General features: G+C 39.8%; 2 protein-coding genes across 2 annotated transcripts; both read left to right on the top strand.

Moving 5' to 3' along the window:
- Nucleotides 1-381: 381 nt before the first annotated feature.
- LOC115791986 (uncharacterized) lies at nt 382-3,361 on the top strand. The gene is made up of 3 exons (XM_030746305.1): nt 382-649; nt 2,020-3,240; nt 3,293-3,361. The coding sequence occupies exons 1-3, from the start codon at nt 404-406 to the stop codon at nt 3,359-3,361; spliced, it is 1,536 nt and encodes a 511-aa protein (XP_030602165.1). The 5' UTR covers nt 382-403.
- A 55-nt stretch (nt 3,362-3,416) lies between these two features.
- On the top strand, nt 3,417-6,436 carry LOC115792515 (uncharacterized). The gene is made up of 2 exons (XM_030747076.1): nt 3,417-5,926; nt 6,246-6,436. Exon 1 carries the CDS (start codon nt 3,652-3,654, stop codon nt 5,524-5,526), a length of 1,875 nt encoding a protein of 624 aa, XP_030602936.1. The 5' UTR covers nt 3,417-3,651; the 3' UTR covers nt 5,527-5,926; nt 6,246-6,436.
- The last annotated feature ends 6,279 nt before the right edge of the window (nt 6,437-12,715 follow it).

Below are 12,715 nucleotides of genomic sequence, written 5' to 3'. Positions count from 1 at the left end.
ACGAAGGAAATATGTAAAAGAGAAAAGGCTTTGTTACGGCTGTCTCAAGCCCGGACACAGTGCAAAGGACTGTCGTTACAGACTTGAATGTGAAATGTGTAAGAAAAAACACCCTACCTGTCTGCATGACTTCAACTACGACAATGCTAAATCAGCCACAAACCCAATTCAGACCAACACAGAACAGGCTGCAACTACCCTGTCACTCAATGTAGAAACCAATGAACAATGTGTAAGCACTTCCATGATCATACCAGTATGGGTTTCTTCAGAGCAACGACCAGGTAAAGAAAGGCTTGTTTATGCACTCTTAGACACCCAAAGCGACACGGTGTTCATTGACCAAGATGTGTCTAATGATCTCCAGGCTAAGTCCACCCCAATAAGGTTAAGGCTCACTACAATGCTTGGTAAAGAGGCTGTTGTGCCAAGTGAACGTGTCTTAGGTCTTAAGGTGAGAGGCTACAACTCCTCAGAAATGATTGAACTCCCTCCTGCTTACACTAAAGACTGTATACCAGTTAATCGCTCCCACATTCCTTCCTGTGAAACGGCAAGACAGTGGAATCATCTTAAGGTAATAGTGAACGAGATTCCTTCACAACTAGAATGTGAATTTGGGCTTTTAATTGGCTACAATTGCTCTAAGGCAGAGGTCCCCAACCCCCGGGCCGTGGACCGGTACCGGGCCGTGGGACATTTTGTACCGGGCCGCACATAAAGAATAAATAACTTAAATTATTTCCGTTTTACTTATTATCTGCGCCTAAACTATATTTTATTTTGAAAAATGGGCGGATTCGCTCCGTTACTTCCCTCCATGACTTCCTCTTGACGTGTCAAGACGTTTCTGCTCACATGATACGTCACCGCTAAAATTAAACCCAGAAGCTTCAGGCCTGTCTAACGAAATCGGTTGGTTGACCTACATAACGCTTCTTTAAATTTTTGAGTGCTCAACAAGAGTAGAAAAGCGCTATGTAAGAACTAGTCCATTTACCATTCTTATTTATCAACACCGGGATAGCAGTGAGGTAGACCCAGCCATCAAACTGACTCTCCAGCGCTTGACACCGCGGCTCTGCAGCCACGCTCCATGTGAAATCGGCCGAACCCAGTCAAACCAGAAGCCAGCAAAAATGAGTATCAGAGAAACAAGCTCAGGGGGCTTACACTGATTCAGTGTTATGGTGAGTTGTATTTTTCATGCGCTTTATACAGTAAAAATCACCTAAGTCGAAGTCGCACAAATCGGGTTTTCGCTCTAGTTGGATGGCATCTGCAGTCCTGATTTTTCCTAACATTAATTCCAATAAAATCATCACATAAATCCGTCGGATATTCGCCTACCTCGGATGAAAAATCTGGTCCCATTGTAATAAATTTCCAGTTAAATGTGATCGCATAAACTGGATGAGTTTAGCGCTAAAACCCTCCTCAGCTCCTGTCCGCCCACTCATTCATGCACAACTACACACACACTAACAACGCCTGGAAATTGTTTTAGTGTTTATATCAGTTCATTTCACCGGGGACAATCGTGGCAAGTGTAAGCTACAAACTTGCACTTACGAGTAAAATTTCAGATTATAAAATTTGCAGAAGCAAATTCATGGATGAAGCAGAAGCCATTGCAGCGAAATTCGATAATAGACCCCAAACTGGGCCATTTGAATCCGACTGAGGTGATTTCTACTGTATTTGTTTTTGCGGTGTATCTTATTTTGAAGGCATGTTTTACCATGGCTCTAACAGCTGACCAGGGAGCGCTGTGGGCAGAGAGCCTGTTATTCATGTTGAGGCGGGATGTTACGAGAACGCTGCTGATAGAGTTGCATACGAATACAAAGTGGATTCCCGTTTTTTATTATTATACGTAGAAAATATCACACTTGGTTATGGTCGTATCATTTATTTTGACGTATTTATTCGCCACACCTTAAAAGCCGGTCCGTGGAAATATTTTCTAACACTAAACCGGTCCGCGGCTCAAAAAAGGTTGGGGACCACTGCTCTAAGGCATTAGCTCCAAGGCAGGTAATCTTAGGAGGAGAGAACGAACCCTATGCAGTCCGAACAGCACTGGGCTGGAGTATTGTAGGACCCACATCATCCCACAGTGACTCTTTTACCATGTCTGCTGTGTGTCACAGAGTCACAGTCAAAGAGCTTCCTTTAATGACCCCAGCTGATGCACTCAAGGTTCTCGAGTCTGACTTTAAGGATGATAACAAGGATAACAGATCAGTGTCTCAGGATGACATTCTCTTTCTGAATACATTGAAGGAAGGCATTTACAAAAACAATGAAGGACATTATGAAATGCCACTTCCATTTAAGGAGAGACCTCACTTACCAGACAATAAGCAAATGGCCACTGTGCGACTTCAAAGCCTCAAAAACAAGCTGTTGAAAGACCAAAGGTACAAGGAGCAATATGTAAAATTTATGAGTGAAGTCACAGAGAAGGGTGATGCTGAGGAAGAGCACAGTGAAGCAAAGGAAGGAGAAAAGTGGTATATTCCCCACCACGGGATATATCATCCCCAAAAACCAGACAAACTCAGAGTAGTTTTCGACGCCTCAGCAAAATACAAAGGTAACAGTCTCAATGATCACTTGCTGTCAGGGCCAGATTTGTTGAACAGTCTAAATGGTGTTTTAATCAGATTCAGACGGCATCAAGTTGCACTGTTGTGTGACATTGAAAAAATGTTCCACCAATTTCATGTGTATGAAGCAGATAGAGACTATTTAAGATTTTTATGGTGGACAGATGGCAACCTGGACACTGAGCCTCAGGAGTTTCGAATGAAGGTTCACCTTTTTGGCGCCACATCCTCGCCAGGGTGTGCCAATTATGGATTAAAACATCTTGCAAAAGAAAATGAGACACAGTTTCCCCTTGCATCTCAGTTCATAATAAAGGATTTCTATGTGGACGACGGTGTAACAAGCACGGCAAGCATCGAGGAAGCTATTCAGCTAGCTCAGGAGGCTCAGACACTCTGTGCATCAGGCAGCCTCAGACTACACAAGTTTGTGAGTAACAACAAAACAGTGTTGGAAAGCATTCCACCATCAGAACGTGCCTCCCCACAGCAAGCATGTGACCTGGCATTTAATGACTCTAAACTTGAAAGAGCACTAGGCATTCATTGGCACATAGACTCAGACACACTCAGGTTTCGCTTTCTTCCCAACGACCAACCTGCTACAAGGCGTGGCATCCTATCTATGGTTGCATCTCTTTATGACCCATTGGGATTCATTTCCCCCTTAATACTCACAGGCAAAAGAGTGCTTCAAGAGGCATGCAAACAAGGCACAAGCTGGGATGATCCCCTTTCCAGTGAACTAAGGCCAGTGTGGGATAACTGGAAAGCTGACTTAAAGAATTTGGAGAAAATCACAATACCACGCTGTTATGTTCCTAAAGACTTTGGCCAAATAGCAAAAACAGAGTTGCATCATTTTTCTGACGCAAGCTTGTGCGGTTATGGTCAGTGCTCATATTTAAGACATATAAGCAAAGATGATAAAGTGCATTGTGCTTTAGTTACAGCAAAGACCAGAGTTGCTCCTATTAAGGTAACAACAATACCAAGACTCGAACTGACAGCTGCTGTTGTCTCCATTACTGCAAGCACCATGTTAAAGGATGAGCTTGGATTGACACAGATTGATGAGTATTTCTGGACGGACTCTAAGGTCGTTTTAGGCTACATCAATAACGAAGCACGTCGTTTTCACACATTTGTCTCCAATAGAGTTCAAAAGATAAGGCTCAACAGCGCCCCCCAGCAGTGGAGATATGTTTCATCTGAGCAAAATCCGGCAGATATTGCCTCCAGAGGTTCAAGTGCAAGTGAGCTCATTGCATCAGACTGGTTCAAGGGGCCACAGTTTCTGTGGAACAAAGAAATCTCACCAGCTGCAGAGATTGACATGAACGTACCACTCGGAGATCCAGAGGTTAAAAGGGTACATGCACTAAACACGCTCAAAACAGAGAAGAAAGGTTTATCAGACAAGTTGACAAAGTTTTCCTCATGGCACAAAGCCACTCAAGCCATAGCTCGACTGATTCGCTGTGCCAAGAGAGATAAAACAACAGGCCACAGTACAGTACAGGAAAGACAAAATGCACAATGTGTTATTCTAAAGGATGTACAAGCAACTGAGTATGCAGAGGAGATAAAGTTGCTCAAGAATGGAAAGGCACTTCCTCTCAAAAGCAAACTGTTTCAAATGGACACTTTTCTTGATAGTGATGGACTCCTTAAGGTGGGAGGAAGGCTCCAAGATGCTTCATTCTCCTCCGCACTGAAACATCCAATATTAGTTCCAAAGGGTCACCATGTCACTCAACTAATAATAGCTCATTTTCACAGTAAAGTGCATCACCAAGGGAAAGGATTGACAATCAATGAGATCAGGTCAAATGGAATTTGGATTCCAGGCATCAACAAAGCTGTTGCAAACTTCATACACCAATGTGTAAAATGTCGCAGACTCCGAAGAGGCACAGAGGAACAGAAAATGTCTGAGTTCCCAAGACAGCGCTTAGAGCCATCCCCACCATTTACATTTTGTGGAATGGACTGTTTCGGTCCCTTTCTAACCAAACAAGCTCGCAAAGTGCACAAACGTTATGGACTTCTTTTTACATGCCTTTGTTGCAGAGCAGTCCACATAGAAATGTTGGACGACATGACAACAGACGCTTTCATCAATGCGCTCCGCTGTTTTATAGCTATAAGAGGAGCAGTCAGTGAGATAAGGTGCGATCAAGGAAGCAACTTTGTTGGAGCAAAAAATGAAATGCAGGAAGCCCTAAAACAAGTGGACTCTAATCGCATTATCACATTTCTGGCCGAGAAACAGTGTGACTTCAAAATGCACACTCCTCATTCAAGCCATACAGGAGGTGTATGGGAAAGGCAAATCAGGACAGTTCGAAACATTCTGCGCTCAACAGCTTCACTTTCATTAGGCAGAATGGATGACGCATCATTAAGGACATTCTTTTATGAGGCAATGGCGATTGTGAACAGCAGGCCTCTTACAGTGGACAACCTCAGTGACCCAAACAGCCCCGAGCCTTTGACCCCAAATCACCTGCTTACTATGAAGTCAAAGGTAGCCTTGCCTCCACCAGGTAAATTCATCAAAGAGGACATTTATGCACGGAAAAGATGGCGGCAGGTGCAGTACCTATCAGAACAGTTTTGGTCACGTTGGAAAAGGGAGTATCTCTCCAACATTGCAACGAGACAGAAATGGCACACTCCAAGGAGAAATTTGAAGGTTGGAGATGTTGTCATGGAGAAGATGAATGATTTGCCTCGCAATGAATGGAGACTAGCACGTGTAATGGAAACAGTGACTGACAAAGACGGACTTGTAAGGAAGGTAAAGATTCGCTTTGGAGAAAGGAAGATGGAGAAAGGACAGTGTTCCAGTAAACCTTCCATAGTGGAACGCCCGGTGCAGAAACTGGTTCTGCTATTAGAGACTGTTTAACTACAATTTACAGTTTAAGGTTCTTTCTTATGTGCTATGTGTTTTCATAGAGTTAAGGTTACAGGTCATTTCTTCATTAGGAAATCATTATCGCTCCATTTGTTTACCAGTTAAGTTCTAATGATTTGGTGGGAGTGTAACTGACCTGATATTTTCTTTATGGTAAATTGATTAATGAGTGTTTGTTATTCTGCTGCAGCAGTAACGCCACTAATGCTTTTATTTTGAAAGGCTCAGAACGACAAGGCCGTAAATCGATTGTCGCAAACTGCAGCAGTAGCGCGAAGTCCAGTGTACAGAGAGAAGGTGCACTCCACGGTAAAGGACGGAGAAAAGAATTGTTAAGGCATAATTTTAAGCTCTAAAGGGTTGCTCAGCACCTGGTTGATGAGGGAACAAGGTTGGTATCTGCATTTTGTTGTGTCAATGCATATATAGTTATAGTTCACGAAGCATACAGATTGCTATTAAGTGTTGCAATTACGTTCGCATCCACTAGAGGGTGCTCATGTAAATTAGTCATGCTAAGGTTTACAAGCTTCGGTGTTGTGTTGTGTAAAGTCATAGAATGTTGGAACATGGCATATCTCGTTTTAGTTTCATGGTGCAGGAAATAATAGAAAACAATGTTAAAAGGTTGTAATTTAAAGCAAAGGAAAAGGTTAAAGGCAACATACTGTTTGAGTTATTAATGTATATTTATTCTGTATATTTTGTAGCTCTTACGGTGTGTTCACGTGCAAGGCATTTCAAATAAAAGGATCGTGAACCATCAGTTAAAGAGACCATCTTTTCAACCGGGACGCTACAAAGCTGCAGCTCTGAGTTGACTAACAGTAAATGTGGGATTGATTCAATGGCTTTCTTTTATTTATTTATTTTTTTAATAATTGTCAATAAACTAATTTCCTTATGACCTGAACTATGTCTCTATCTAAGGTATAACAGACCTGAATGCCTGTTTTGCAGCTAGTGTGGTTTTGAACTATTCCCTGGATGAAATTCCCAGGTGGTGCAGGCACTGTAGGGGGCACTTGAGGTTACTTAGTGCTCTTTCTTTTTGAGCCATCTGTACTTGTATTAATTGCTCTTGTTGTCATCTGTTTTCTTATTTTATGAACAATCCCAGCTCTTCTCCTTCCTTTGTTCTTTTATCTTTCTGTTTGCAAGTATTCTTTAGATCCATCGCCGCCTTTTGGTTGATGCTCAGTTCCACCACATCACAGCAAGCCAGCTCTTAAGAGCCATCTGGTGGCCAGAGATGTTCCCCTCTGGTTGTGTCATTCCACTTTTCATGCATTTCACAATCTGTGCTCTTTGTTGTTGATGTCTTCTAGCCATCTGCCAGGTGCTGGGGTAAGCTCCACACCCCTGTGTTTACTCTGGTTAGTCCCCATGTACTACTACTTCACACTTATCAATCATTTGGGGCCTCTCGTCAAAGCATGTGGCTCGAATCAGAACTATTATCTTACCTGCTGTGACCCGTTTTGTATTTCCTGTCTTCAGAGAAGCTGTCTATTAGTCTCTCTGATCCATCTGGCAATTGGATTTTTGTTAGTCTGCCAAACTTACCTGTCTCCCACTGGGCTCCCCTGGGAGCAGTGGTAAGGCACAGCCGTGTATTCACAGCAATGCTATTTATTCTCCTTATTTCAAAAACCTCTGGAATTCCCCAAAATGGATTTAATTCTATGGTTGCTGTGGCTTTCAGCTGATTACACAGTTTCTCCAACACTGGAGGAAGAGTTCTAGGCTCCCAGAGCCCCCGATCACTCTTTCCCAACCAACATCTGGGTACTCCAGTTATATCTGTTTTAAATTCATTATTTCAGTAATTTGTCAACATTTTAGATTGATCAGCTGTTCCTCAAGTTTCTATTTCTCCTTCTTCACGACAATGTTCAGGGGTGATTATTTATTCTTCACTGCTACTCCCTTCTTCCATATAAATACTTTCTTATTATTGCTCATTTTACTAGTTTTATTATTTAATCATAGTATTTAATCTGTCTGTTTTATATTGATTTTCTTTAGCGTCTTTTTCGAGTTATCCCGTCATCCTTTTATTACTATTAAATGATGACGGGATATTGCTTAATTAACTGTGGACAGTTAATTAAGCAATATAATAATATGTACCTAGATTCTTTTGAAGGTGCACATACTGTACCTTGAACCTGGGCTGAGTCTGCACTCAGGTGCAACCAAACTTAGCAAAAAATTGCTTACCTTTATCAGTGATCACCTTTTTGTTGCCGCGGTGCAGACCCCCATCCCCCAGGACAAGTCAAATTTGATAAACTGGAAATTTAAATCTCATATGTAATGTCCTAATTTATTTTAGAGTTTTTAAGTCAAATAGTAGATTTATACATAATGTGTTGCTGAATTACGCTTTTTGTGAAATGTATTGCAAAGATCAACAAACATTTTAAATGGCAGCACTTCTTGTTTCAACATGCCATCACATCCATGGCCAGTTTAAAATAACCAGTTAACCTAACATGCATGTGTTTGGACTGTGGGAGGAAGCCAGAGTAGGAAACCCACACAAGCATATAGAGAACATGCAAACTCCACACAGAAGGCCCTGGCTAGGTCTTGAGATAGCAGCCCATTTCAAGTTATTGTCATCATACACCCTCTACTGGCTGTTTGATGCTTCTACATCAAACAATAACAACCTGTGGAGCTCTGACAGAAATTGCAGCAAACAATTATTTAATTTAAGTTGAATTTCCTGCATAGTTTGGTAATATTAAATCTGATTTGTGTTTTATTTCTGTGGTGTTTCTCTATAGAGGCAAAGACACTATGGAGGAACTTTGAACTGATATTTAACTTTTTAAAGATAGTTAGCTGTTAATGTTCATTAGCAGCTCTACTGCTCATTTCCTCCTCTTCACCTTCATAGAGAAGTCAAATAACAGAAAACATTGCGCTGTTGTTATTTACCTTTATGAACTCAAATGGTGCCAAAATACCATCTGTTTAAACTGAGTCGGCTGGGATTAAATACATGCGCCCTCTGTCCACTGTCTTATCCTTTAAAACTCAGTCTAGACTCGGTTGATCATAACACCATGTCAAGACTGATATTTAACTTCAGGCACAGAGTCAATAAAAGACACATTTTTCTCATTTGTCCATATAACTTTGTCTTTTATAAAAAAAAAAAATCAAACAAACAAAAAAAAAACATTGACGTTGTCTACATCACAGACAAGAATCATCAATATTCTGTTTTAAACAATTTCGCCATGAACAGAATGAACCCCCATGCCCATCCCACCCCTGGAGCAAACTCCTCTATACACAGTATACTTTACATACCTATAGTTCCTGTTCAGCCTCTGTACATTTTACATCATTATCAAAGTAGTATCAATAGATTTAAAATACATACAATGCTCTTCCATTGTAATTATAATCACTATCCTGATTGTACATACAGTATCATTTCCCACACTTAGAGTTCTGTTGAGCAATTTATACGCCTCCTCTTCAACAGCATGTTCTTATAAAATATCAAGAAGAGACAACGTGACTCTCCGTAGTTCACCAAAACAAAATACTTGGCAGATTTCAGATGATTGGCAGATGAGAAACATTTTGTATGACAGCTATATGTCACGAGAGTGGAAACATTGCAGGGAGCCTCACGCTGCTCACGTAGTTTTGAATACGCAATGAGTTAAATGATATTTACCCCAATCTATAGCTTTTATTTATGTGTCCCTCAGGAACTATTCTCAGACTCTCCAAGGGGCTTTACTGCCAACTGTTGCGTCTGCTCGGACACGAGATTATGAGGTACAGTCAGAGAATCTCTGTAATCCCCAATTAGACGAGCTGCACTGAAGGAATAACCAAGAGATTATAAAAGGTCGCCCCAATAAAAGAGTAACACAACTTATAAAAGTGGAACTAGTCAAAGTATTTGTATGGATTTGTTAAAGTTCTCAGTATTGACCAAAAATGCTAGAAGTAGTGGGCAGTGCTGAATAAAATATATAAATATTTTTTACCACACAGGATTAAAAACAGACTGATAAGTGGCTGACTAATTTGTAAAAAACAGATTTATCCTTTGCGTTAGTTTGGGGACAGAGGTCCTTAACCCTGTGGGATCACACACAAAACTTTGGCACCACAGACAAGTCTGTTACAAAGGAAATGTTGGCCATGTGTCGCTGACACCTCTAACTGAACATAAACTAAATGTGAGGAAGACTTGAAATTTCTTTTGGGTGTGTGTATACACACTGAGAATGATAACTGATTAATGGCCAGATATGAGTATTCACAGCCAGGCACTTGTGTCCTTTCAGATGTGAGTGGAGGGCTGGGTCAGTCGGTGAGGAACATCTGGAGTGAGGACAGTAAACTAAGTGGAAATTTTCACCTACAGGATTAAAACACACACATTTGCTTTCAAGTTTAACAGCATGCAAGCGGCAGGATCGCAATTATTTGGCTAGTGACAAATCAAATTTTCTAAATGTGGGAAAATCTACCAGTGTCAAAAATACTACATCAAGAAAGTCATCTTTGTTTGTACCCTGTATATGCAAGCCAGAGCCCTGGAGAGGTTAGTTGTTGCAAGAGTTCGGCATTGCAACACAACATAGAGCTGATCCTTTCTTTTATATTTGCAAACAACACATCCTTATTCAGTGCACAGTTTCACTAATGTGGCTCAACCTGCCAGTAGTGATACTGTATCCAGTATGGAAGCAGTCATCAACTATAAGTCACAAAACCTTCAGAAAACCTTCCGTAACACAAACTTTGACTTCATTTGAATTTTAACGCCTTTTTTTGGCCCAACATCTTGTGAAAAAGTAATTTTTTCTTAAGTTACATTTATGATCTTTAAATAGTTTTTTTTAAGATCTTTTTGGCAATCGGTTTGACAGCAGCAGATTACAAATGGAATAAATGAGAAAGTAATGTGTGGGAGCAGGAATGGCACTGTTTCATAGTTTAGACCAAGTCTCATGTTTGAGAGAGAAAGAAAGCGTGACAGAGAAGTAGTACTATTCACACCTTCTGGGATCTGAATCCACATCCAAAAAATAAGAACAATACACGAGAGTGTTAATACTGTTTTAGCCCAGATAAGCAGCAGATTGGCTTCACCCTTTGTCTCGTGATTTTTTTCGGGGGGTTCAAACCAAGCAGCTGTATTAATTTCTTCTCAGTGTATAGAGACAGGGGAATATAAAATACAAAAGAGATTAAATACAATTTTACATTAAAGTCTTCAGTATGAATAAGTGGCTGGTTGGTAGTGGACAAGAGGAAAGAAAGTGGAGAGTTGGGGCAGAAGTGGACATATCCCAACGTGTGAATATACCGAGATGAAAAGCTGAGCTTCTCTTCTCTTTATTTTTTCTTAATTTTTTTTTTTGGTTTGCTTTTTCTTTTTTTGGCCAAACCACAGCTTGATAAAGCCAAACACATGAGTGAGGATGTGTGCTTACATTGTGGCTGAAGTGTTAGGCACTGCAAAAAAGAGCATGAGATTGTTTTCATGTTTCTGATTCTAAACACAGTAAGGCAATTTGATTATGGTTGAATGATAGCAATATAAGTTCCCAGTCTGTTTTCTCTAGATCAACATATGCACAATGTACACTCAGGTGAGAAATAACACTTTTTTGTTTTGTTTTTTTCATTTTCACAACCCTTCTTAAGATTACCTGTGTAAAAACAGCTACAATCAAAAATGAGGCACTTTATAAAGTACTATATATATATGTATATATGTATATATATGTGTGTATATATGTATGTATATATATATATATATATATATATATATATATATATATATATATATATATATATATATATATATATATATATATATATATATATATATATATATATATATATATATATATATATATATAGGCTAAATAGTATTAATCAATATATGTATACTGTATATTTTATATACCATTGTAATGTGTCACTTTATATAAGAATTGTGTTAACTGTTATGCAAATGAGAAAAAGTACAGCATGTACTATAATTTCTGTTATTCTATACTATAGTATACACTATAGTATAATATACAGTTCTGATAGAAAAGCTCAGTTGCAAAAAGTGTTTACACTTTGACATTTTCAGTGATTTTGTGCTACACAACAGTTCAAAATGTTTTTGATCAGCTTGAGGTCTAAATTCCAAAAAAGTTGGATGTACGTGAAAATAAAATGCAATGATCTGAAAATGCCACAAACCCATATTTTATCTGCAGTAGAACAGATATAGAAAACGTGCCAAATGTTTAAACTGAGACATTTTTTCTATTTGATGAAAACTATGTGTCATTTTGAATTTGATGGCGGCAACACGTCTCAAAAAAGTTGGGAGAGGGGCAACAAAAGGCTGGAAAATAAGTGGTGCCAAAAAGAAAGAGCTGGAGGAACATTTTGCAAGTAATTAGGTTAACTGGCAACAGGTCACTAATATGACTGGATATAAAGAGAGCAGCTCAGAGAGGCAGAGTTTCTCAGAATCTGCAAAAACAAAAAAACCTATGTCTACAAACTGTGGAACAATTTCAGAATAATGTTCCTCAATGTAGAATTATGAAGAGTTTGAATACCTCATTATCAGCAGTACATAATATCATTAAAAGATTCAGTGAATCTGGAGGAATCTCTGTGTGCAAGGCTCAAGGCTGAAAACAAATATTGGATACGTGTGATCTTTGGGCCCTCAGGCAGCACTGCATTTAAAACAGGAATGATTCTGTCATGGAAATCACTGCATGGGCTCACGAGCACTTCCAGAAATCCCTGTCTGTGAACACTGTTCACCGTAACACCCACAAATGCAGGTTAAAGCTCTGTCATGCAAAGAAGAAGCCATTTGCACACATGATCCAGAAACACTGCCATCTTCTCGGGGCCAAAGCTCATTTAAAATGGACTGAGGCAAAATGGAAAACTGCTCTGTGGTCAGACAAATCCAAATTTGAAATTCTTTTTGGAAAACATGGATGCAGTGTCCTCTGGACTAAAGAGGAGAGGGACCATCTGGCTCGGATATTTCAGTAAGACAATGCTAATCTGCATGCTGCATCTATTACAACAGCATGGCTTTGTAGTAGAAGAATCTGGGTGCTGAACCAGCCTGCCTGCAGCCCAGACCAGAACATTTAGTGCACCG

This window comes from Archocentrus centrarchus, chromosome 14, assembly GCF_007364275.1.
Source record: "Archocentrus centrarchus isolate MPI-CPG fArcCen1 chromosome 14, fArcCen1, whole genome shotgun sequence".
Taxonomy (NCBI): Eukaryota; Metazoa; Chordata; class Actinopteri; order Cichliformes; family Cichlidae; genus Archocentrus; species Archocentrus centrarchus.
Note: the sequence above shows the minus strand (reverse complement) of the source record. Positions and strands in the feature narration are given on the sequence as shown.

Coding starts and splice junctions, on each gene's coding strand:
- LOC115791986 (XM_030746305.1), top strand. CDS start 404: ATGCTTGGTAAAGAGGCTGTTGTGCCAAGTGAACGTGTCTTAGGTCTT. Junction 650..2,019: donor TTGGCTACAATTGCTCTAAG/GCAGAGGTCCCC, acceptor CACTGCTCTAAG/GCATTAGCTCCAAGGCAGGT. Junction 3,241..3,292: donor GGCGTGGCATCCTATCTATG/GTTGCATCTCTT, acceptor TAATACTCACAG/GCAAAAGAGTGCTTCAAGAG.
- LOC115792515 (XM_030747076.1), top strand. CDS start 3,652: ATGTTAAAGGATGAGCTTGGATTGACACAGATTGATGAGTATTTCTGG.